Consider the following 27,072-nt stretch of genomic DNA (forward strand, 5'->3'; position numbering starts at 1 on the left):
GCAAATTCAGCCTCCCATTTGACACTCCTTCCCCAAGAACAGATAACCAAAGCACTGAAATAAATAAATATGAAAAAATTGCTATTTTTAAAAATATTTTTTTTAGTTGTAGATGGACACAATATCTTTATTTATTTATTTTTATGTGATGTTGAGGATCAAACCCAGGGCCTCACACATGCGAGGTAGGCGCTCTACCACTAAGCTACAGCCCCAGCCCCAAATTGCTATTTTAAAATAGAAAAATATTCCTATATGCATTCTTTAATTCTGAAAATATCTATCTGGAATCCTAGAGATTTTAGAGAGGGAAGAGAATATAGGAAAAATTAAAACTTAAACAATAGTTGTTGAAAAAGCAAAACAAAAAAAGGTGGGGGGTGGGAAGAAGCAGACCAAACCCCATGGGAAAACACCCAAAGCTGAGCACAAACTGCAGCTCTCAGCAAGCCCACCCAGGTCTGTCAAGCTGAAATGAACATCCCTTAAGGGCGATGCCCAGCACAGTACACTTAGAACAGGATAATTCATTACCTCACTCTGAACGTCACTGGAGTGATGGGCGTGAACAAATGGCACTGCATCTGGAGGCAAAATGTAACCTGTGGCTTTCTGTTTCTCCCAGCCTTCCTTGTAAAGGTACTAAAAGACAGAGCCACAATAGTAGTTAAGTGAGGTATCAGAAGGAAGAGGTGAGCCATGTGCATAAATCCCCAATGGTTTCTTTAGGGTTCTGCATCCCCACTGAAGTATCAGGCATCAGAGTAAATCCATACCTGGTCCAGGATCCGAGCAGCCTCCTGGGCAGTGTGCAGCAGTGGGGTTTCTGTGAGGGTGTACTTCGATTTGATGGCATTCCAGTCTTTCCGGTATTTAATCTAAAAATGAAAGGCAAAGGGGCAAGTTACTTGATATTAAGAAAACATTCTTCTGGTGCATGCCTGTAATCCCAGTGGCTCACGAGGCTGAGACAGGAAGATCTCGAGTTCAAAGCCAGACTCAGCAACAATGAGGTGCTAAGCAATTCAGTGAGACCCTGTCTCTAAAACACAAAATAGGGCTGGGGATGTGGCTCAGTGGTCAAGTGCCCCAGAGTTCAATCCTCAGTTACCCTCCCCGCCCCGCCCCCCCAAAAAAACTATAATGTCCAAGTAATTGCTATCAATGATCATTGTGTTACTTAAAATATATTTCTCAGGCAGTTCTTGCACACTGAATGCAAGGAGGCAGAAAAGCTCTGGAAATGATATCTGCAAGGCTGTGTGATTTTATGGGGGATGGGAATAGGAAAGACAGTAGAATGAATAGGACATAACTTTCCTATGTTCACATGTGAATATACCACCAGTGAAATTCCACATCATGTACAACCACAAGAATGGGATCCTAATAGGAATAAATTATACTCCATGTATGTATGATATGTCAAAATACACTGTACTGTTGTGTATAACTAAAAATAACAAAACAACAAAAGAACAGCCATATACTTACATCATCGAGGATCTCACCACTTTGTTTCGCTGTCACATAATCAACTCTGTCATCCACAGGAGTAAAGTTGAGAGTTTCTATTTTTGTGCGATATTTTTTCTACAGGGGGGAAAAAAACCTTAGTCATAGTCCCTGGTCTTGGTGAACTGAGATTAACTAAATTTAAGGGCCCTCCTCTTTTGAGGCACAGAGTTCCATATATGAATGGCATCTTCATGACAATTTTGTTTTCTTTTTAGCATTTTATTTTTAAATAAATGAGTTGGCTTCTTATTCTTCCTACAGATTATAAAGTAACAAGTTTGCTTATCTCCAAGAGTCACATAATTATGTGTATCATAACAATCTATTTTTTTTTCAAGTGGTCAAACTGCTCCCAATATGTTTCTATTGCTGACCAAAGAATTTTTCCTTTTATACAATTCCAAGCATCAATGAGTGTGCTGGATATTATATTAGGAATATGGTCCCATAATGTGATAGAAACACTACAGGATTATTTTGGGAAAATATGTCTAGCTTAAGTTACAGCACTTAAAAATGGTTTAAATTGCTGATATACAATGACTATATTTTGGCTCATGTAATTTTGTTCATTCTCTTGGGAAATGGCAACATTGTAAAATACCTCGCTGAAGATATCTGCCGCATGTTTGGCGTGATTGACAGAAACAGAATCATTTGGCATCCAACCAATTCCACGTAACCATTCCAAGTCAGCCTTGTAAACAGCCTGTGAAAACAGGGCCAGAATAAATTCAACTCCCCTGGTCCTTTTTAGCCTACCAACAAGTCTGATGAAGAAATACAATTTAGACACTCTATAAGGCAAGGATGACATACTCAAGCAGCCAGGGAGGTAATATAAGAAAATTAATTAAGTCACGTAGTGTGACAAACTCGAGGATATTTTTTTCTACTTAACATGAGTCAACTTCAATTCAGTTCCAGGTATTGTTGCCAAAGGCTAATGCATATCTAGAGCTACAGCTTCTGAATCTTCAGGAGAAATGGTAAATTCTAGATTTCTTAAAAACTTCCTGTTTTAAAAAACCTCAGCAGCTTAATTCAAAAATTTTCAACAACGGTGTCAACTGAAAAAAGAGATCTGTGCCCAGATACTGTCCACGGCTACCAATATTTTCCTTGATATAAACCTTAATTGCTACTTAAATTCTACAAAAATAATATTTTTTTTTTCACAGCAACTTTCTTTAACCTGATGCATTCACAGGTCATTCACACTACTATTTATTTCATGATACAAAGTCTAGATCCCTTCTGGTCTTGGTGATTTTTATACCATATTATAATGGTCAAACTAATATAAAATTCTTGGCTGTATAAAGATGTGAAATGACAATAAAAAGATTTAATATCACAAACTTTCTGGGAATCAAGGCAAAATGATAGAAGAGCTCATGGTACATTTTTCACTCACATCACTCTGCAGTTCATAGGCTTTCTTGGCCTGAATCACATCATTCTGGTCAGGCAGGCATGTCCACTGGTGCAGGTAATTGCGATAATCAATGTCGCTGACCAGAGTCTGGCATTTCTTAGAATGCAAGATGGAGAGCATGTCTGCAGGGCTTTGGAACTTAGTCTTCCATTTGGCCCAATGCAGCCGGTACTCTCTCTCATTCTGAAGCTTGCCAGCAATGAGGGCCCACCGGATCTTGTTGTCATCCCTGGCTGTGAGGGTGCCCACGTAGTGTCCCTTCTGCTTCTCGTGGTCAAGCTTATATTTATACTGGGGATGGAAAAAACAAAGCAGATGCATCACAGCATTCTCTTCCCATATCCCTGGGGTACCTGCTTAAAAAACTGAGAAGGTAAAAATGGCCACACTCACGTCACTGGCAATCTCCCTGGAGGCCTTGGCAGCCTGGATAGGGATGGCATCCAGCCGTACATCACAGCTCATCTTCATTTCATCCCAACCCTCACGGTAAATTTTCTAAAGAGGAGAAAAAGTAAGGTATCATTCCAGATTCAAATTTAAAATAACTCCCAGGGCTTAAGTAAAATTAATATTATAGGGGTGCAGATTTGAAGCTCCAGGACTGAAGAACAGTTAAATGATAAGAGATAATAGGTGACAAAAATCATTCTCTGCACCATTGTATTGGGCCATAAAATGATTTGGAGTTCAAGGTTATAATTGTATGCATAATGTAATTACTTTTTTTTTTTACTTATTTTTTCCTTGTTAATGGATTGACAGCATTGGGATAAGTTCAAACATTAAAGGGCTTTTATTGTTATTGTTGAATGTCTTTGACTCAATTCAGTTTTGCAAGGTTAAGAATTAGCCTTTTCACATTTGTGAGTTTTTCTTGGCTCTTTTTGTATGATTAATAGTGCATGTTACTCAGGAATGTTAGATCTACTAAAGTACAATTGGCTGTGACAGCTATTGTTTTGCATTTTAAAAGAGTTTAACTAAAGTAGTGACTGATCTACAGATGTTTTAAGAGATGTATTTAAATATATATTCATATTTTAATAGATACATTCTGTATTGACAATGGCGGAAAGACTCAGAAATAACTAATTTAAATGTATAATTCAGAAATCAAACTAATCAGTATGGGGCTTCTATTGTGCAGAAAGAGGTGAATTTCAATCATTACAATTTCATAGCAATTGGTTTCTGAAAAGTGAATGCTCAGATTAATTTAATAGTTGTAAGCATGGTTGAGTTTTATATGAATTTTCATTTAAGTTTTTGTTTGAATTTTGGGTGGGCCTATTTTACCAATTGATTTGTTTTATGTACAAAAGAAAAAGTTATTCTCTAAATTTAAATGTATTATACAAGAGGATATTTAATGTAAAAATGTCACGTTACCTTTTAATTTTATTTATTATTTTTTAAAATTAATTTTTGAAAGGTTAATTTCTTTAAGCAAAGAACAGAGGAAACTTTATTAGTTTTTCTCTTTCCTGAAGAATAACAGCATGAGATATTTCAGACCTCACCAAAGTATTTTTTTTAAATATGTCTTTAGTTGTTGATGGACTTTTATTTTATTCATTTATTTATATTCAGTGCTGAGAATCGAACCCAGTACCGCACACATGCCAGGCAAGTGCTCTACCACTGAGTCACAACCTCTGTCCCTTAATTTGATTTTTTTTGCTTTTATCTTATTTCATTACACAGATAGTTATACTATTTTTTTCTTACATAATACATTTTATGAGGTTAAATAAAAATAATCTGGGCTGGAGAACTAATTTCTTTTTCTACTAACTTCGAGACTTTGAGAACATAGACTTTTGTATCTCAACTTTCTCATCTAATAAAAGCAAAACAAACCATACCTTACTAACATAGGTAGTATGAAAATTATGAATCAATTTAATATGAATATATTTTGTCACCCATAAAATAATATAAAAATATTCTGTGAAAGTTGTGCTTTCTAAACAATGGAAGCAGTTTTGAATAGCAAATTATGTCAAGATTATAATAACAGCAATACCATGTGTAAAAATATATACATTTTCATTTACATTCAAATGGGATGTTTGGTTTCCTCTAAAATGTCAGCTACTCTCATTAAAAATCTAAAGTTAATAGCTTGATTTTTGGCATAGTTCTGAATTCTGCGCTAGTCTTGTTCATATCATGATAGCAATGGTAAGGTTCTGGTATTTTCAGCTGAGAAATTTATCATACAAAAGTAGCATATGAGACTTTCCAGAACTCTCCTGTCAAAGACTGAATTGAAGAACAGTCTATGCTGTAATGAAGAACTGACTGCCTCTCGATTCAACCATTTGACAAGAATTATACTGCACTATGATGTTGATTCTGGCCTCACCTCCCCAAAGCACATCTATGTCCTAAAATTGTATTTCCTTCCAAACACTGGAAAATAATTAGTACCCAAATAGCTCATTATAGTAGAATTAATGGAGAAGTTGGACACATGGTGAGGAATTTTTACTTGGCACACTTCTTTCCTCAGAAAGATTAATTATTCTTCTGAAAGGATGTCATGTTCCAAACCACTGCATTAAAGTGGTATCCCTCTTTTAAGGTCATACTTATTCCATGCACAAGCAATCTGTGATCCATGAAGATGGTACCTCTTTTGAACCTCCTTGAATTGTATAAGAGCCATGTAACTGAATTCTATGTATTAACACATTTTTTCCCCTGCTGATGCTCTTGTTTTTTCCAGACCCAAAATGATTTATCTGCAATAATGACTTTATTTTTTTTTATTTCCAATATCTACCTCTTAGTATTAATGAGAAACTTACTCAGCCAGTTAAATGTTAAATAAATGACATTAGGGGGCATCCTGTTTTGTTTTTTATTTTTTATTTTTTTGGAGGGTGCCCTCCAAAAAATTGAACTCAGGGGATTTAACTCAGGGGCACTCAACCACCGACCACCGAGCCACATCCTCAATCTTATTTTGTATTTTATTTAGAGACAGGGTCTCTCTGAGTTCTTAGCACCTCGCTTTTGCTGAGCCTGGCTTTGAATTCGCCAACCTCCTGCCTCAGCCTCTGGGGTTGCTGAGATTACAGGTGTGGCATCCTGGGTTTTATCCTGGCTTGAATAAGAAACAGGAGCTTACTTTCAATGGTAGAGATCTTGCCTAGCCTGCACAAGGCCTTAGATTCAACCCCCAAAAGGAAAAAAAAAAAAAGAAAAAGAAAAGCTTACATAATGAGAATGAGTTGGCTTTTGATTTAAGATTTATTTTTTAATCGTCTCAAGAAAATATTCATTTATCTTTTTTGTTTAACTAAGATTTTACTAAAAAATAATGGATATTGGATTTTGCCGCATGCCTTTTCAAATCTATTAAAATGAGCATATGGTTTTGCTTTTTGTGCTATTAAATGATTAGGTTTCTGAACATAGAGCTCTCTTGGCAATCCTGCATGAGCCTTGGTTGTTTGGATCATATCCTTTGTACTGCAGAATTTATTTTCCCATTATTAATGGTCTACAGTTTTCATTTTTGGAACTACCTTTGATAAGTTTTGGTGATTGTGATGGCTTTCCTTCTTTTATTAGTTTCCAGAGAATGACCTTAGCATTTGAGATAATGAAGGAATGTGTTTAATAACATTTAATTTTTTGCTGTTTTCTGTTTTTTTCCCCCTCTAGGAGTTATTTGTCATTTCCTAAAGAAAATCCCCCATAGACTCGGGTTTTAAAATTCATTTGTATGGTTTTCTAAAGAGTTCTCATAAATATTTCAAGTTGAATTGAATCTGTCATTAATTGTCCTTTCTTCTTCCCTTTTCTCTGTCCTTCACCTCACCCTTTCGACATGTTGACTTGGCTCTCCAGTCACTGCTGTTTTTCTCACTCTGAGCCAAGGACTGATGTCAAGGAGCCGTCCCCCACCCTTCTCCAAACCAAACCTCATCTGCTGTGGTACTTACATTGCTCACATTAAGAGCGTTTGCTCTAGCAAGATTGATTTCTGGCGTATCTGGCATGATGTGGATTGAAGTTTTATCTTTGTCCCAGACTTCTCTGTACTTTGGCTATGGAAAGAACCAATAACAAAAATCACTTCACAATCTGTAATTTTGCTAGTTTCAGTGTATAACTTTTAACTTTTCTTTTGAATCGGATCCAAAATCTTTTCATATTAAAGCCAAGTTTCTAGAATCTTTTCAATGAGTAATTCAAATTTGATATGATAAAAGTCTATATTTATACCTTCAATCAATATATTTTTGTTTAAATTTAATAAGCAAAAAGAATGCTGTCAACATCCTTTATTAAATTTTAATAAAATTTTTATCATGTTATCTTGATCTTGGGAATTTATTATTTATTTATGGTTCCAATTTGATTTTGATAGATGGAAACAAAAGCGACTTACAATGCTAATATTTTCAGCATTTGCTTTAGCAAGGACCACTTCAGGTGTGTCAACAATGCTCGTATACTTGAGGTTCACCACGGGTGTTCGATAGACACTGTCACATAGGATTTCCTGGGCATTTTTGACTCTCAATACTTCTGGAGACCCTTCTGGCATCCAGCCGATGCCACGCAGCCACTCCAAGTCAGCCTTGTAAATTGCCTGGGAAAGAAAGCAAAGTTAGGGCAAAGCAGCGTTTTTTGATTTCACTGTTGTAATAAAATGAGGAGACAGTTTTTTATAATAAATAATAATTAAAGGCTTGGCACAGTGGTGTGTACTTGCAATCCCAGCCACTTAGGGGGCTGAGGCAGAGGATGTTCACAAGTTCAAAGCCAGCCCCAGCAAATTAGTGAGGCCCTACGTAAGTTAGCAAGATCCTGTCTCAAAATAAAGAAACAAAGAGGACTGGAGATGTGGCTCAGTGGTAAAGTACCCCTGGGTTCAATCCATAGTGCCAAAAAAAAAAGATTTGTCAAATAACAAAATAATTTAAAATAGATCACGGGGTGGGTGCAGTGGCACACGCCTGTAATCCTGATGAGGCTCAGGCAGGAGAATTAATTGTAAGTTCCAGGCCAGCCTGGACAACTTAGTGAGACCCTGTCTCTAAATAAAATAAAAAGGGTTGGGAATATAGTTCAATGGTAGAGCACTTGCCTAGAAAGTATGAGGCCCTGGGCTTGATCCCCAGTACTACCAAAAAAAAAAAAAAAAAAAAAATTAAACACCTAGAGCGCTGCTGACTGATGTAATTCCTCACACACAGCATTGTTTTGTTTTCTGTGCATATGTATTGGGGTGCCTATGCACATTCTGAAAGTTGAAATGACATGTAAATAGCTCTCTATTTGGGGGTACACATGGTCAATTTTTGACAAATATTTACGCAATCATTATACCAGCCATTGTGGACTTTTAAAGCAATAATAATGGGCTCTCTGGTAAGTTCTCTACATGACAGTCAGTATGATCTTTTCAAAATTCCTAATATGAATCCGATACCACAACATTCTCCTTATCTTATAGCTTCCCAGTGTTTAAGGATGAAGATCAAAATCCTTAACATGGACTAGGAGGAGACAGGTGGTCTGACACAGTCCCTACATACAGTCTCAAGTGTCCCGTCACCCTGTGCTTCTGACCACTCTATGACTGTAGTTTGTACCAGGCCTATTGGCATGAATTAATCATCCCATGGGTGTCTACCTTCATCTGCTCCCACCCCACAATTAGTATTTTCTCCAAAGAGCCTTCCCTGACCTCTTTTTTCTTAGGATCATGGAACCCACTCAGCCATTCACCTCATTGTTCATTCACTGATATTCTCTAATTAACATCTAGTTCTTTGTTATCAATGTGAACTCCTTAATCTCAGGAGCTATGTCTTACTTTTTCCTTCCCCTATATTCACCACTGTATACTGTGCTAACACAATGTCTGATATTTTTAAAGGGATAATTAAGAATTCATAGCTGGATTTGGTAGCACCTGGCTCTAGTCATAGCTAGTGGGGAGGCTGGACGATAGCTTGATCCCAGGAGTTAGAAGACAGCCTGGGTTATCTAGTGAGATGCTCTCTCAGAAAAAGAATTCAATCAACAGTCTCCACAACTGGTTCACAATTGAGCCTTTTTAAAATCTAAGATAGCATCTTGCTTTTAATTGGAATTTGCAAATTCTTGGTTATCGACTACACCTGCTCTCCCACATACAGGTAAAATGTTAAGCAGATAAAAATTTTCTACGTTAAACACCAGTTATTAAATTTATTAAAAGCCAGTATGTTGCTTAGAAATGGTATTGTAATAGTTACAGGATACAAATATCAAGCAAAAATGGTATTAAGGGGAATGAAAAATATTAGAATATCTCTACCTCTTAAGGAAGAATGACATTATATGTTTTAGAATTTAAAGTATGATGAATCTCCAAAATTCAAAAGGAATTCTCAAAGAAGATAACATACAAATTCCTCTCTCTGATTTCGTGTAAGAATTTGATTGATATGCATGCCTCATTTACCAGTGTGGTTCATGCTAATGAAGAGACTGCAGTTCTTTAAAAACTGGCCTACCTCTACCACTAGGCAATTCAAGAGATGAGCCTACTTGCCTGCTATTGCAAACTCATTTATTATTAAAAAAAATAAATCTCCTGAAGCATGAGGAAACTAAGTTCAGATAATTAAAAGAAGGTGTCCATTCTTCACAAGAAACAAATAACCTTATAAAGTCCATTATTTCTACAAGATTGAATGGGCATAACATATGAAAATGGCTAAATCTAAAAATGGCTTGGAAAATTAATGAAACACCACATTGTGAAGAACATCCAGTTAAGGGAAACAAGTGAATTTAGAGCATGACACTAATCTTTGAAATTAATTTCTGTCCTCCTTTAATACATAGTTGAAGGACTAAGTATTTTTTTTTTAGATTTAATAACCTACAAACCTATACACCTTAAAAACTGAATAGAAAGATTCTGGTAGCAACTTTAATGAAAATGAAAACTTCCTAAATTAATTTAGCAGTAAAGTAGGTAATCAATAAATTTGGTAAAATACTAAAGGGAAGTGCCTAGGTTGGGAGAGATGTTTTCCATAGCATGGGAAGGAGTCGCTGTGCCAAGCCATAGAAGCCTTTCTTCATGAGGGACACACTTACATCACTCTGCAGGTCATAAGCTTTCCTGGCTTGGATCACATCATTCTGATCAGGAAAGCAAGACCACTGGTGCAGGTACTGACGATAGTCCACATTACTTGCTAATGCCTGGCCCTCTTTGGCAGCATTGATGGACACCATGTCCGGTGGGATGGTGATTTTGGCCTTGTGGTCATTGTAGGTTTTCTTGTAAAGTCTGTCATTCTGCATCTTCAGCACCTTTGCTGCCCAAACAAGTTTTGGATCTTCCTTGGCATTGCGACATCCAATGTAATGGCCTTTCTGCTTCTCATAAGCAGTCTTGTACAGATACTGGTAGATGAGAACAGAGGAAGGGGTTTTTCAAAATTCGCTTTTCTCTAGATAGCTATTCAATATAATTCCACCTTGCTTAGATTACCTTTTAGACATTATTATTTCTTTAAATTCATGCTTTAAGTTTTATACTTTTTGTTACATTGTCTGTCTTCTATATGTACATAATTGAAAATATTGTGAATACCCCTAAGTCAAGAACTGTGCATCTGATCATCTCCTAATAGAGTCCCATTCAGCATTTTCCAAATGTTAGTCACTGTTTACTATCCTTAGACGTTTTGCCACAAACAAATACAACCTGCACTTCATATTCCTTTAAGTCAAAATGATCCTTTGTTTAAATAGATGTAATCCTTAAGTTATAAACTTGTTTCAAAATTTTATTTAAAATTTAAAACCCAATCTAAATGGAGGATAATCAATGTTTTTCTAGCACATATTAAAACAGACACGTAATTATTTAGAAGAATAGTGCCACATAAAATTATCTCAGGAACCATCAGTAGTAAGCATGGCATACTTTGTGTACCAACAGAATTCTCTGTACCCATGATATTTCCAATTCCTATAAACTGACTGATACTGAGATTTCTGGGGAAAAATAAACTGTGTTTAAATATAAGAATTGCAGAACCAAGCACAGATGAAGGGATTTCTCAAATTACTGTATGAGTTGTACTGGAATTTGAGATTTTAAAACAATATACTAATAATATGTTACTAATATATTAATGATATGATATAAATATACTAATAATAACTTGTATTCTATCTAAATATAATTCCTGGGAAATTCAACTCCCTAGGTGTTTACTAGTTAGTATTTGTTAAGGCTTGGCAAGGAAGAGCTCTTACATCACTGGCGATATCTCTGGAAGCCTTGGCGTGCTGGATTCCAATGGCGTCTGCTCTTAGGTCATAGCCAGTCATCTTGACATCTTCCCAAGCTTGCTGATACTGTTTCTGTGAATTGAGAGTGCAATGTCACAATCAGTCTGAAGGGGAGCTACTGAGTCACCACTACTTGTGTTCAAGAATAGCTATGAACAGGCAGGCCATTAATCTCTCCTTGAGATTCACAAGATAGAACTTGAGTTTGAGTAGATTTTTAATGATACTTAGAAAAGAAATCTCAATATTTGTTTAAAAGACATAAATTTAGAAGACAGCAAATCTAGCTTTTAAGAGGAAAAAGCAATGATGAGCCACTCAAAACCAAAACTAAATATTACTACTCATGCATCTTTAAGTTTTTTTCCAACAAAAATAGCAATGCACACTTCTACATTATAAAAATACACAGAGACCAACATAACTACTTGTTATTAGCTTAAACACTAGAAATAAAGAGACTGGTGGAAAAATGTTTTCATGCCAAACTTTTGATAAAAGCTTTGGCTAGGCAGTGAGCATGCTGTCAAGCAGAGGAACAAGCTGTGTCTTACATTGCTTATCTGGATGGCATTGAGTTTGGACTGCAGCATCAGTGGAGTGTCAGCTGGCACATTCACATTAGCTTTCTCTTTGTCCCAGGCATCACGATACCGTGGCTGGTAAAAATTTTTAAAATGAGGTGTTGATTAGTAATTACTACATGAATAAAATGTTAAATAAAGTTAAAAGTTACCTTTGCATATTTCCTAATTAAAAATGTAGATCATGTTTTGCCTTCATTTTGCTTGTTTTTGTTGTTGTTTTGTATTGGGGGTTGAATCCGGGACACTTACCACCAGGCCACATCCCCAGACATTTTTATTTTGTATTTTGAGACAGGGTGTCACTAAATTTCCCAGGATGGCCTCCAACTTGCAATCCTCCTGCCTCAGCCTCTAAATCACTGGGATTGCAGGTATATGCCACCATTCCTGGCTCATTTTGTGATTTTTATTTAAAGTACCAAAAGTAACTTCAAGAACACATTTATATGTGACACAACATAAATTTATAATGAATAAGAAATACAGTAGTAAAATTATCCTTTTCCATTAATTCACATCTAATGATCTGGCAGGTAAGCCCACCTTTGCAGAAAAACTATGATTATTCACATTGCTAGTCAGGACCTTTCTTTCTTATTACAAAGAGCTACAATAATATCTAATATTTATCCCTGGACCTCTCAGGCTATTTCGTGATTGCATAGTTATTAAAAGGAGGGAATTTTTTGTGATTATGGTATCATAAAATCATCTGTATTATAGTCTGGATTTCAAAATGTGATTTAAATATATCAGAATCTGGGCCCACATGTGTTGACAAAGACATATCAAAGCAAACGAAATCTAGAGACAGCTAACAGATTGACAGCATGAAGATCTATCTAGATACTTTTATGTTCAAGATCTTAATGTGGGTATTGTCAGTTTGCAGTTCACATTTAGACTTCTGGAGAATTCTTTAAATTGTCTGAGAATGTCACCAACCCAGCTTACCTCACTAATCTGTAGAGCATTGGTCTTTGCCAAGACCACCTCTGGTGTATCAACAATGCTGGTAAATTTGAGGGCCTCAGGTCTTATACGATATAACCTTTCATTCAAGAGATTCTGCGCATTCTTCACTCTCATCACTTCCACAGAACCCTCTGCCAACCATCCGATACCCTTCATCCATTCCAGGTCTGATTTGTATAAGTTCTACAGGAAGGAGAGGAACACACAGTAGGGAAGAAACAAATTTACCTACAGAGTTCAATGCTTGCAAACCACCTCTAGACTCTATCAGCTAGGCAACCAATCCATAGAATTCAAGGATAACATTAAATGTTAGAAGGTGGGTGTTATGTCTCTGGCACACATCTCTAGGAGAAGCTCACAATATCCTACAGCATTGGAGCAGGGCTCACAAGTGGTACACTTGTTAGAATGACAGATAGCAATGGCACATAATTTTTTTTTCTATTCTAGGTTGAGCTTCTGGGCTCACTTTAAGTCTGCCTTTTATGTATCACTGGGATACAAAAACATCTATAGGAATTTTAGAGAAAAACATCCTTAGATGTATATATAATGAGAAGAAAATCTACCTCTATCTATATTTATCTGTGTGCCAGATAAACTTGAAGTTCAATATTTCCTTATGCTTTTATCTATTTCTGAAATTAGACATCTTATCATGCAAAGGTAATAGATCAGAACAGCTAGGATTGAAATTCTCTACCTAATTACAAAGTATAAGAGACTGGTTTTCATCTTGGTGATAAGGTCCTGCTTCTACAAGAAAGAATTCTTTATAAGAAAGAAAATGTTTGAAAAGACTCTGTTACCATGAATTATACAGAATACTTCAGGTTCTATTAAGATTACCATTTAAATTAAGCCTCTAGGGAACAAACACACATCTCCCCAGAATCTGATGACAATATACGCACATCACTCTGCAGTTCATAGGCTTTCTTGGCCTGGATCACATCGTTCTGATCTGGCAGACATGTCCACTGGTGCAGATAATTGCGATAATCAATGTCGCTGACCAGGACCTGGCATTTCTTGGCTTGGACAATTGACATCATGTCCAAGGGTGTATTGTAAATTCCCTTAGATTTCTCATAAGCTTTCTTGTACTCTCTGTCACTCTGGATCTTGGCGGCATGTATAGACCATACCAACTTGGGGTCATCTTGCAGGCTGCGGAAACCCACGTGGTGGCCTAGCTGCTTACGGTAGCCTTCTTTGTATTTGTACTAAAGGTGTGAAAAAACAGATTAAACAACAACAACATATGAAAATAAGGTAGTGAGGATTTTTCTTTAAATGATTTCAGGATATTTTCTTAACTTTAATGTAAATTAGCTCAACACTGGCAGTTATTATATATTTCAGTTCACTTTAAAGAAAACAGGACAATTTTAGGTAGTTTTTTTTTTTTTTAGAAGAAATGAATAAACCAGGAAGGAAATAGCATGGAAAACAAGAATAAAAAATAATAGCTAACTGTTATAGTGTGGATCTGGAATGTTCCCCAAAGTTCTTGTGTTTAAGGCCTTTTCTCCAGTGCAGCAATGTTTATAGAGATGGGACTTGGGAATTGCCAGGATCACAGGGACTCTCACTTCACCAATGGACTAATTCATGGATGGATTCATAACTGAAGGTGTGGGAAACTGTAGGAGATGCGACCTAGTTGAAGGTTGTGTGTCCTTAAGGTAAGTCCCTTGGAATATTATTCTTATCCCTGGCCCTTTTCTCTCTGCTTCACAACCCCCATGAGGTGAGAGTTTTGCTCTACCAAGCTCTCACTGACATGATGTGCTGCCTCACAAACCACAGATATGGGGCCAGCCAAACGTGGACTGAAACCATGAGCCCAAATAAATCTTTCCTCCTTTAAGCTGATTTCTCAGGCATTTTGTCACAGTGATAGAAAACAGATTAACACCATCACACTAAGCAGTCACTGTATGTCACACACTATTATGAGAGCTTCAAATGAATTAGGTTGATACATATGAAACCATGGAAGTGTTTTTGTTGAAAACAGTTGAATAGTGACAATTATACAATGTCTCTATGAGGTAGATACTATTTTTTTTTTAAGTACTAGGGATTGAATTCAGGAGCCATTTAACACCGAGCTACACACCCAGATCTTTATATTTTTTCTAAGTTGCCCAGGCTGGCCTTGAACTTGTGGTCCTCTTGCCTAAGCCTTCTATATAGCTGGGATTATAGGCAGGTGCCACTCTGCCCATAATACTATTATTATCCTATATTTAATTGGGAGAAATAAGGCACAGTGAGGGTAACCAAGGTTGCCTGGCAAGTGGAACATAAGGTCAGATGGTTTCTCAAGAGCACTGAGGATACCTCAGGCAGGGAAAAGTCATGTGATTGGTTTTGGAGCTGGAGAAGAAATATATACATTTTGGGGATGGAAATCAAGATTATTGACTTGAATCAGAAAATGACAATTAAAGGTCTATGGACTAGAATTTCCATCAGATGAGTTGAGAACAAAAATGATGTCCTTTTCTTTCCTGAATTGGATAAGATGGGGAAGTCTGGACAGAAGGGAGAGAAAACTGGGACTAAGGCAGTTACTGTGAACCAGCTGTGGTTATTGGTATTGAAAGTAAAAATGAGGCATAGAAGGAGGTAACAGCTGGATACATGAGATAAAAAACAAATAAAGAAGAACCTCAGGTCGGGGCGGGGAAGAGTGTCTTAAAGATTTGGAGCTGAGAGTAGGAGTAGGCTTGGTAGGATAATCATTTTGTCTATTAGTTTTAAAATTAGTGTTAAGTGAATTTGAAAACATTACTGAAAGCATTCTACATAAGCCTTCAGTATAAAATGTTTAATATAAAATGTGAGTTCAGTAGTAAGTCTTATATGAAACTACCATCTATTTTTTTATATTGTGGAAAATGGCAGAAATGTTTGGGGATAAAATACATTATATTTGTTTATCAATTTTCTCCAAAAATTTCCTAAGGATTTTTCATGACATTTTGTTTCTACTTAGAAACAAAGCAGAAGACTGATCTACCTATCTATCTATCCCTATCTATCTATCTATCTGAAACTACTTTTTGGTAGAGTTTCTATTGAGGGAAAACATGGAAGGCAGCATAAGAAAAAAGCACTCATTTCTGAATTCTGTTTATGGTTGGCTCGTTTACTCTATCTATCTATATCTATCTGTAGCAATAAAGATTAACATTTTTAACTAAGAGAAAGTTTTTAGCCCATAACAAAATGCAATTGTTTGCATGGATTAAAAAAGACAAAATTCTTGACAAATAGTGTCCCCATTTGTTTTATAGAAGAGAAGAATCACAAGAAATCGAGGAAAGTTACCTCACTCGCAATTTCTCTGGAGGCTTTGGCGTGTTTGATTTCAATGGCATCTGCTCTTATGTCGTAGCCTTTCTGCTTGGCTTCATCCCAGTCTTTTTGGTAGAGTTTCTATTGAGGGAAAACATGGAAAGTGGCATAAGAAAAAAAGCACCTACTTCTGAATTCTTTTTATTGTTGGTTGTTTACTTTGTAGAGCACAGGATACTTTTAAAGCTAAACATCCAACTCTATTAATATTTGAATATTTATACTCATCATAACATGGTATGTACTTGAAAATATTCCACTGCACAGGACACGGAAACTAAGAGTCAACATAAAACCAGAGAATCTGTTAACCAGACAAGACTGGATAAGATTTTTTTCCTTATTTTGCCCTTTGATGCATCAGAAGTGTTTGCTAAAGGTATAAGACATAGATATCATATGAACCCTGCTCTTCAAATGTGACTGAAATTATCTTTTGACTTTCATATGGCTTTGAAATGTCAAACAAGAAAGTTCTGGATCAATCAAAACAGACACTAATAAGATAACAGACACTGTTGAGAGTCAATGGAACATGATTAGGGTTCCACTGTTCCCAATGAACTTATGAGAAATGGAGCCACAACCGCTGGGATATAGGAGGATGTATCAAGGTTGAAAGCAGATCACCAATAGGACTCAGGTATTCCAACTCCTGCAGTCCAGGCACCTAGCCATGTATCTATGCTAACATTTAAATGAGAATCTACATTCATTTACTTTGGGAATGATAGCTAAAGAAAAAAAAATCTAGCACTGAAAGACATGAACATTTCTAAGATAGGTAATTTTTCAATTATAACACACTCCACAAGCTGACTGACATTGTCCCACAAAGGCCTTTACAGTCCATATTTATAGCACTTACATTGCTAATTTGCAAGGCATTGATTTGGGCCTGCAGCATAACTGGTGTATCTGAAGGAATACTGATGTTGGTTTTATCTTTATTCCAGGCTTCTTGATACAGCCTCTGTGGAGAGAAGGGAAATATTTAATTCAGTGATAGAGAATGGACATTTGAAATATTAAGACTTAGTAACTATTTTATCTGGGAAAATGTTTCTAAAATATGTTTAGGATAGTTTATTTGATGTGACAACTTGGCCAGGCAATGATACTCAGATATTTAGTCAAATATTATTCTGAATGTTTCTGTTAAAATAATTTTCAGATAAGATTCAGATTTATATCAGCAGACTTTAAACAAAGCAGAGGACCCTCCATAATGGAGTGGGGGTCATCCAATCAATTGAAGGTCCTTGACAGTCTGACCTCCTCAAACAAGAAGGAATTTCTTTCAGCAAAGTGTCATTTGGTGGTGGTGATGGGGTGGGTACCTGGGATTGAACTCATGGGCACTCAACCACTGAGCCACATCCCCAGCCCTATTTTGTATTTTATCTAGAGACAGGGTCTCACTGAATTGCTTAGCACATCACCATTGCTGAGGCTGACTTTGAACTCTCAATCCTCCTGTCTCAGCCTCCTGAGCTGCAGGGATTGCAGGTGTGTGCCACTACACCTGGCTCAGAAAACTGTCTTTGAACTTGAACTGCGGTCTTCCCTGGGTCTCAAATCTGCTGGTCTGCCTTGCAGATTTTGGAATTGCCAGTCTGCAATATTGCATGTATCAGTTCTTTAAAATCTCAGTCTCTCTGTGTGTTCATAAATACATTTATAAATACATTCAATAGGATATGTTCCTTTAGGGAATCCTGACTCTCACAATGTTATACCATTTATTATATAACATTATATTACATGTCTTATTATTAATAGAATTATTTATTTCCTTGAATTATCATTGAGATTTTTTTTGTACCAGGGATCGAACCCAGGGACACTTAATAACTGAGTCACATCCCTAGCCCTCTTATGTTTCATTTTGAGACAGGGTCCTGCTAAGTTGCTTAGGGTTTTGCTAAGTTGCTAAGGCTGGCTTTGAACTTCAGATCCTCTTGTCTCAGCCTCCTGAGCTGCTGGGATTACAGGTTACACCACCACACTCGGCCTTATCATTGAGAGATATTTTTCATTTTGTTGCTTCAAAGTATGTGTGTGGGATGGAAAGGCACAATGCATTTGTCAGAATTCTACTTTTCACATGCCTTCACTAAACCAGTCCAGTGACTCTTGGATCTGCCCACCACTGTAATTCACTGAAGAGAGCTTGTACTTGCTTGGTTTCACTGCCATTATCTGAACACACAATCCAGAAAGACAGAAGCTTGGTAGTACGATGATTCTTACCTCACTCATTTGCAGAGAATTGGCTTTTGCCAGGACAATTTCTGGAGTGTCAACAATGCAGGTGAATTTCAAATCTTCTGGTCGAGTCCTATAGAGCCTTTCATTCACAAGGTCCTGTGCACCCTTCACTCTGGTCATTTCTACGGAGCCTTCTGGCATCCAGCCAATGCCGCGTAGCCATTCCAGGTCTGCTTTATACACACTCTACAAAGATGGTAGAGAAATCATTGTTCCAAGTGTTAGACATTCAGCCCTCAGTGGAAAAATAAAGTGGAGGGGGTGATGAGCACAGACGGTAGTTCTGAAAAAGTAAGACCTAAGATCTTACATAAGATATATGTTGGTGACAAAAGTCATTTGTAAAACCAAAATTATTTCTACAAGCCACAACTAAGAAACACCTCTAATAAAGAATTTCATGATATAATTATTTGATATTTCTAAAAGTTTTAAAATTGGAAAAATTTTAAAGGAAAATTTTATTAAATCTTATTCCATTTTAATCCTATAATAACTGATCCAATGAAATACTATTTCGTGTTTTGGATCTGGCCTAACAGTGGCAATTATTTCAAAAACGCTCAGATGCTTTATATTTGTGTGAAATATATCTTCATTGCTAGAAATTACAAATGACATAAGAAAACAGTTTTGAATGAAGGCCAGGAAATAAAGGACATGATTTCATCTCTCTATGCTTCCCATGAATGCCTAAATAGGGGTTTGTATTAATGTGAATAGTGTCTCCTCACCCTGCCTGAGTTATACAGTGCATGACTATCTGTCCACAGAGGCATACTGGACAATTCGCAAATCTATGATATTCAGCCCTCAGTTCCTTCCTTCCCAAAGCACAAATCACTTACATCACTCTGCAGTTCATAGGCCTTCTTGGCTTGGATGATGTCATTCTGATCAGGTAAGCAGGTCCAGTGGTGCAAGTAGTTGCGATAATCAATATCACTGACCAGAGTCTGGCATTTCTTGGCCAGCAAGATGCCCAACATGTCCACTGGGCTAGAGAACTTGGTCTTCCACTTCTGAAAGTCCTTTTTGTACTCAAGTTCACTGTTAATCTTCCCTGCATGTATGGCACACATAATCCTGGGATCATCTTCAATGCACTGGGCTCCAATATGGTGGCCTTTCTGTTTCTCATATGCTTCCTTGTATTTGTACTAAAATGCCAGAAATACAGATTTAGACATTTAGTTTGGGGACCATGCTCATGGTGAGAATTACAGACAATATGAAATGGGTAAGAATTTTATACTTCAGACATTTTGACATCTCTGGGCAATTTTATGTTATTTTTTATACTATAATAAAAATACTCTTATATTTTCATTGGTGGGAACTTTCCCTGCAGCAACTCTAACTCAAGTTCTAAAAGTATTTTTCTTCTCTGTGACAATTAAGGGAAAGATCTTTCAAGGAAGCAGGACCGGAGGCATGTGGAAACAATTACAAAGTGTGGTCCATTAGCCCAACTTTGGGTTATTCAGCACTGCGGGGACTCAGGGAGTTAGACGGAAGGTACTCACATCACTGGCAATGTCCCTAGAGGCCTTGGCACTTTTGATGGAAATAGCATCTTCTCTCAGATCATAGTCCTTCATCTTTGATTCATCCCACCCTTTGGTATAAAGTTTCTAGGTGGAAGATAAAACACACACACACACACACACACACACAAAATAAAAGTGTTTTAGGAAGTTAATAGGCCAATTCTAGAGAAGAAATCATTAAGGTAGAAGAAGCATTTTAATGAAAGGCATAGGGGACAATCAGGAAATCTCTTACTTGGCTGATATTGGCAGAATTGCTCTTTGCTAGCAGGATTTCTGGGGTGTCCGGCATCACATGGATGGAGGCTTTGTCAGCATCCCAAGCTTCTGTGTATAAATGCTACAGGAGGGTAGGGGGAAACAGAACCTTCTTTAAAATCCAGTTACTATCCAATTTAACTACAAAATCAATCCTGTTAAGGTTATTTGGAAGTAGGGGGAGGAAAAGGGTAGTGGAGAATAAAACAGGGCAATATTTAAACACTACATAGCTGTTTCACAGCTAATATAAAGCTCTAATTATGAATTCTTTTAATCCAATGAATCACAAGCTTCCTCTTAGGATGTTGGAGGCAGAGCTTGGTGATAGAGCTATAATACAGTAGGAATCCCGAGACACCAGAGTCTATCTCAAGTTCAAACTCAACTTCACTCTAACTTGTGCAATCTTCAGAATGGTACAAAACTCCTCAAATTTTCTAAGAGGGGGATATTTGTATCTTCTTTGAATATTTTAAAGGATTAGCTGCATATATAAAATGTCTGAGCCATAGTAGGTTCTTAAGTTTGTTTTTTTTCTTTTGGTGTTTCCTACTGTTATTATCTTTGTGGTTGCTATTATGGAATGAAATAGTTTCTGGAGTTTTATAGCTCCAACTCTGAAGTCTGCTATTTGAGAGCCAATTTCCTATTCCGATTTGAGCACTCAATCTTACTACTGAATGATTAGAAAATGTTCAGGCCAGGCCAGAATTCAGTTAAGCTCAATTCAATCTAAAATGTGCATAATAAGAGCCTACTCATTGAATAAAGAATAAACAGATTGATAGAACTCTAGAGGACAAAAGTGATCATCTATCTTATGTAATGAAAGCAGAAATAGCAGCTCATTTTTTAAAGTGGATTTCTACAACCTAAGATGGAAAAGCAACTAATTTGTGTTCTGGCACTACTATGAAACACCATGTTGCTTGGCTTATATTCTTTATTAGATGGACAGAGAAAACCAACAGCCTCAGTCTGCTCTGCCTAGGGGAGTGTTCAGGGAAAGGTAATGCATTCGTGGTATTGCTAGGTCCTGCTCAGGAGGGAATGTGCAGTACTCGGAGCAATTACATGGGGCTTTGTTTTCACAGGCACACAGGGAATTAGAGGGCATGGTTTGAGACAGTGTAGAGATCCAGCCTTCCAGAAGCCAAGCAGATACTTAGGTGAAGGCCTGCATGAGAATCAGGTCCATTCCACCTCCTTTCTCTGGTGACCCTTGAGGGCATTTCCTATTCCACAAGCCAAGTTCATTATGACTCTGGCAACAGGAAGCAGCTGAGGACTTACCTTGCTCATTGTGAGGGCATTATTCTTTGCCAGGACAATTTCCGGGGTGTCTGTGATGCATGTGAATTTGAGCTGATTTGCAGGCTGGCGGTATTTCCTGTCACTCAGGATTTCTCCAGCTCTCTTCACCTTCTCCACCTCAACAGAGCCAATGGGAACCCATCCAATGCCTCTCAGCCACTCAAGATCAGCCTTGTAAATAGCCTGAACATGAAATAATGCCAAATATTTAGATATTACCTAATGATCCTGGTGCCAGAGCTTGATGTTTCTATTTATTTATGAATGAATGACAGGGTCTAACTGCCCAGGCTAGCCTTGAACTTGTGATCTTCCTGCTTTAGTCTCCCAAGTTGCTGGGATTGCAGGCCTGTGCCACCACACACAGCTCAATCTTGATTAAACATATACAGACAATTTATAATTCCGAGACTTATTTGTGTACATTTCTAGGACAATCCACAGGATCGCCTTACTTTATTGAGAATAGCTGGTCAAATGCCTTGTCTTTGATAGAAGTCAATATTAGCTGTTTTAAAGACCTATAAAATCTCTTTAATAGTGTTATTTCAGTGACACAAAACCACTTTAAGGAAATTACCACCTCCCTCCTGAAACAAGGTGTTTATTCTCTGATGTGATTCTCCATACATACTTGTATGGGAATAATACTCTATTAGAATTCAGTGGGTTCCTATCTTATGGACAGTAGCCCTCACGGCCAGCCATGTGATATATGCAAAGGATGAATGCCTGTGATCGACCATTTGTGAATTAATATATTTTTTTGGGGAACAATAAAATATGGCATTTTTATTCATAAGATTCTATGCTTCTAAGTCAAAGAATACTCACATTTTTACTTTAAGTTCCTTCTCTTGTCTTAGAATTTGAGTAAAAAATGAATTTTATCCCTTTCATTTTCTTCCCTGAACTTAAATAATTGACTATAGAAGAATTTTTTCATAAATAAGGGTAACAATTCTTATTGAATATTTTTTGGAAACATTTTTTAAAACAATGACACTATTTTTACTATTCTTCCAAGAGTGACTAATCAGAGCCTGATCAAAACATGGAGCTACAATACTCAAAAGATAGTACTTGAATCTATGGCACAAAATATTTATGAACCCCCTTTTAAGACTTTTAAACACATGGTTGAAGGATGTCAGAGTTACTCACATCACTCTGCAGATCGTAGGCTTTCCGGGCCTGAATGACATCATTCTGATCTGGAAGGCAGATCCATTCATGTAGAGGATGCCTATAGTCAATGTCACTCACAAGGATCTGGCATTTCTTGGCCAGCACCACCCCCAGCATGTCCACTGGGCTACTGAACTTGGTCTTCCACTTCTCAAAGTCCTTCTTGTACTCCCTGTCACTCTGGATCTTGGCCACATGGATGGACCACAACATCTTGGGGTCATCCTTAATGTTCCGGGCCCCAATGTGGTGGCCCAGCTGTTTGCGGTAGCCTTCCTTGTACTTGTACTGGAGAAAGAAAAGGAATATTAGTCTAATGATTAAAAATACGCACTATTTCTTCATTTTATCCTCTCCCATCATGAGGAGAGAGATGAATATCATCAACCCCATTTTATAAAGTAGGAACCTGAAGATCACATCACAAGTAGGGGGTAGGGCTGAGCCTAGATGGAGAGCTTCTTGTTCCTAATATTTTTCCCTTTCTCTACACTATACTACCTGGTGTACCATTGTACTTCCTTAACAAGTAAAAATAAAACATCTTGTACAACCCAATGGAACATCTACTCCATGTTAGAATGCCTATAATTACAGCTATTTGGGAGATCAAGGCAGGAGGATTGCAAGTTTGAGACTAGGCTGAGCAACTTGGTGAGACCCTGTCTCAAAATAAAAAGTAAAAAGGGTTGAGGATGTAGCTCAGTGGTAAAGGGCCTCTGTTTCCAATCCCCAGTATCAAAAAACAAACAAAATGCATGTTTTTTTAAATGTTTAACATTAATAATATTTTAGAACACCTTCCTTATTATTAGAATCGAAAGTGAAGTCCCTGGCTAATGATATATATCACATGTAAATAGTTTATATGCCACAAGGAAAGATCTCTCTTACTGGACCTGGGAACATTAAACTTTCACCAACAGAGTCACATGCTGGGGTTAAGACTACTTTTAAAATCCAAGAATAACATCAAATCCAATTTACTATGAGATGATCACAATGTGGGCTTCTCTAGCATAATAGCTGGAAAGTGTTTAAAAATAGAAGGAATGAAGTCCAAAGTACATAAGAATGTAAGTCTGAGGCATGGGCCCTTCCAGAAGTCTGGATCTTGCTCTGGGGAGGCCTGGTACACAGTGAGGTCAAGGATACCCTAAGGAGATGTTTTTCACATGAAGAAAAGGAGCAGAGAGAAGAGGCAAATAGGTGCTGCAAAGAAACTTCACTTATTTCACAATTTATTCTTGCTAGGGGCATCTTAGTAAGAGAACATGGAGATATTCATCATTATTCTTCTTTCAGTGTCAAATAATAAATGGACAGAAGTAGTGTGAAAGAGTTCACATTTCTATTGATCAATTTACTTGAGGTATTAATATCTTTAATTTCACAAACCTCTGGGATGTTTGAGCATCTTAGATACTCAATTCTTCAGACTCAAAAAAAAAATCTATTTTTTACTTTTTAAGAATATGTCTTTAGCAGGTGTGGTGGCACACACCTATAATCCCAGCAGCTCAGGAGACTGAGGCAGGAGGATCATGAATTCAAACCCAGCCTCAGCAAAAGAGAGGCGCTAAGCAACTCAGTGAGACCCTGTCTCTAAATAAAATACAAAATAGGGCTGGGGATACAGCTCAGGGGTCAAGTGCCTCAAAGTTCAATCCCCTGTAACTCTCTCCCATCAAAAAGAATGTGTCTCTTTCTTGATGGATTAACAGGTACAACTGGCACATTATTTAATGCCTGATTTCTTTTCCTCCTTTGTCATTTGCAACTTTGTGTGTGTGAGAATCATGAGAGGAAATTGAGATCTGTAAGGACAACTGAAATTCTGGCGAGAAAAATTCTAAAAGCTGCCATTTGTCCACATCTGTGAGTAAGAAATGCTTCTTCCAAAACTTTAAACTTACATCACTAGCAATATCTCTTGAAGCCTTGGCTGCTTGGATTGGAATCGCATCCAGCCGCAGGTCACAGCCTTCCTTCCGAGACTCTTCCAAAGCAAGTTTATAGAGTTTCTGTGGAAAAGAGAGTTGTTAGTCATCACTTTTTCATAAAAGATGAAGCTGATTGTTTTGTTAACTTTTCTATCCTCATTAAACGACTGGAAAAAAATCCACAAAGTCAGCTACTCAGGTGGGTTTACAAACTATACACAAGTTTTAAACTTTGGGATTTTGTTGACTGGTAAATTTCATAAATTTGTTGGTAAATCAGCATTTGGTTGCCAAAATTTTACTTTGATAAACAAGCACATGTGAAAACAACCATTTTCAGTTGTCACCATAAGTAAAGGATAGCCATCTTACTACTAAAGGAGGAAAAAGAATAGGGAGTGTTTAAAAATCCATTTTTGATTTTACAAAAACTTCAATTTGTTGCTCTTATTGTTTTTTTCATTGCTGTGGACTATCGTCAGGTGTAGCTATCTGTGCAAGTACACTAAATGACAAACAGAATATATTAAAGCAGCAAAACAATACAGGGCATTATAACTTCCTGAGTTCCAACCTACTGTCTGCTTATTGTAACTGTTGAATAAAACACAGCTGACCACACTATCCATGAGGGTTTGTTCCACAAACCTCTCTTCTCCTCTCCTAAAATCCTTTGCTGCTCAAGTCCCTCATATAAAATGGCATAGATTTGCATTTAACTTACATCATCCAGGACACTTTAAATCACCTCTAGATTACTTATAACAGCTAATACAATGTAAATACCATGTAAATAGTTGTTGCACTATATTTTTTAGGGAACAAAAACAAAAGTCTGTGTATGTTCAGTACAGAGGCAATTTTCTTTTCTTTTCTTTTTTTTTTTTTTTTTTTTTGGTACCAGGTATTGAACCCAGTGGCATTTACCCAATGAGCCATATCCCCATCCCTTTGTTATATTTTAATTTAGATACAGGGTCTCAATAAGTTGCTTAGGGCCTCGATAAGTTTCTGAGGCTGGCTTTGAACCTACGATCCTCCTGCTTCAGCTTCCCAACATGCTGAGATTACAGGCATAGGCCACCATACCCAACATAGATGCAAACTTCAAAAAAAAAAACAACAACAAAAAACAGTATTGATCCATGATTGTTAAATCTACTGATGTGGAACCTGCAGATATGTGGGGCTGACTAATACACATACTGCTATCTGTAGGGGAAAGTTATAAGAGTGTGATTACCATTTTTCCCCTCCAAAGTACCCTATTCCTTAATACTTGTGCTCTTTCTCTCCTTTCTGCTGACGTGCCTGGGGCATCCTCTGCTCTCACATATACATTCATTTGCCCTAAGCATTATTAAATCAGTTACTTATTATGCTACTAAGTAATGTCATTTCCTCCCTTTGTCACTCAGGCCTTGAAAGCAATAGCTCATCCTTCTTCTTTTTATGCAAGATCCAAACAACAAGGTCTTAAGATCATCACGACCTAAAGCTAGGTCTAATCAACTGGAACCAGAGGAAGGAAGAGAAGACATTTATGTCAGTTTCTTGCATATGTTGGAATTATTTTCTTCGGCATAAACACGTCACATTCTTTTTTTTTATGACAGTTGGCCCAGCTGATCACAGGCTATGCTGTGGGCCAGTGATGAAGCACGATAACCTGGCAATCTTGCTATTATCCCAAAGCCCAGAGCTGCAACACTGCTGAAAGCATATGATCCTTCTCTCGAGTGTTTGGTTCAAAGAACAAATATCAGTCACTGTGGCAATGATGACAACAATGCCAGGAAAATTCTCTTGATACTAGAAGAGTTTATTTTTCGTCTTTTCTTTTTAAAGAAATGTGTATACGTATGTCTTAATTTCTCTATGTTGTTGTTTGCTTTCAAACAAGCAAAACACTGACTTTCCTTGGTGTATCTTAAGCTTAAATATTCTCCTTTTCTTGGACTAGACTACCTGGGTCTACTCTCCCATAATTAGGAAAGCATTTTTAAAGTTACTTCTGAAAAGAAATTTTAAGGCTTACACTAAAAACTATTTTGACTAAGACAGAAAAAAAAGAGGGCTGGGGTTGTGACTCAGTGGTAGAGAGCTTACTTGGCATGTGTGAGGCCCTGGGTTGGATCCTCAGCACCACATATAAATAAATATAAAATAAAAGATCCACTGACAACTAAAAAATATTTTTTAAAAAGAGTGTAATTACTGTTAGGCTATTTCTCCATGAGGCAGCAAATATTTTCTCCCATTTTGTAGGTTCTCTCTTCCTGTTCTTAATTATTTTCTTTGCTGTACAGAAGCTTTTTGGTGCCATC

General features: G+C 37.1%; 1 protein-coding gene across 28 annotated transcripts in view; it reads right to left on the minus strand.

Moving 5' to 3' along the window:
- Window positions 1-27,072, minus strand: part of NEB (nebulin) — a 215,778-nt gene that overhangs the window by 79,536 nt on the left and 109,170 nt on the right. For all 28 annotated transcript variants that reach the window (XM_081262451.1, XM_081262441.1, XM_081262444.1 and 25 more), the window contains 22 exons: window positions 24,719-24,826; window positions 22,779-23,090; window positions 21,594-21,797; window positions 20,275-20,379; window positions 20,016-20,123; window positions 19,338-19,649; window positions 18,472-18,675; window positions 17,087-17,191; window positions 16,192-16,299; window positions 13,764-14,075; window positions 12,826-13,029; window positions 11,839-11,943; window positions 11,249-11,356; window positions 10,076-10,387; window positions 7,365-7,568; window positions 6,916-7,020; window positions 3,350-3,454; window positions 2,936-3,247; window positions 2,123-2,227; window positions 1,495-1,593; window positions 777-878; window positions 535-642 (listed from right to left, as the gene is read on the minus strand). In XM_081262451.1, coding sequence (XP_081118577.1) covers window positions 535-642; window positions 777-878; window positions 1,495-1,593; window positions 2,123-2,227; window positions 2,936-3,247; window positions 3,350-3,454; window positions 6,916-7,020; window positions 7,365-7,568; window positions 10,076-10,387; window positions 11,249-11,356; window positions 11,839-11,943; window positions 12,826-13,029; window positions 13,764-14,075; window positions 16,192-16,299; window positions 17,087-17,191; window positions 18,472-18,675; window positions 19,338-19,649; window positions 20,016-20,123; window positions 20,275-20,379; window positions 21,594-21,797; window positions 22,779-23,090; window positions 24,719-24,826 — 3,747 coding nt within the window. The remainder of the gene's footprint in view (window positions 1-534; window positions 643-776; window positions 879-1,494; window positions 1,594-2,122; window positions 2,228-2,935; window positions 3,248-3,349; window positions 3,455-6,915; window positions 7,021-7,364; window positions 7,569-10,075; window positions 10,388-11,248; window positions 11,357-11,838; window positions 11,944-12,825; window positions 13,030-13,763; window positions 14,076-16,191; window positions 16,300-17,086; window positions 17,192-18,471; window positions 18,676-19,337; window positions 19,650-20,015; window positions 20,124-20,274; window positions 20,380-21,593; window positions 21,798-22,778; window positions 23,091-24,718; window positions 24,827-27,072) is intronic.

Source organism: Spermophilus citellus (assembly GCF_964194105.1).
Source record: "Spermophilus citellus genome assembly, chromosome: 11".
Taxonomy (NCBI): Eukaryota; Metazoa; Chordata; class Mammalia; order Rodentia; family Sciuridae; genus Spermophilus; species Spermophilus citellus.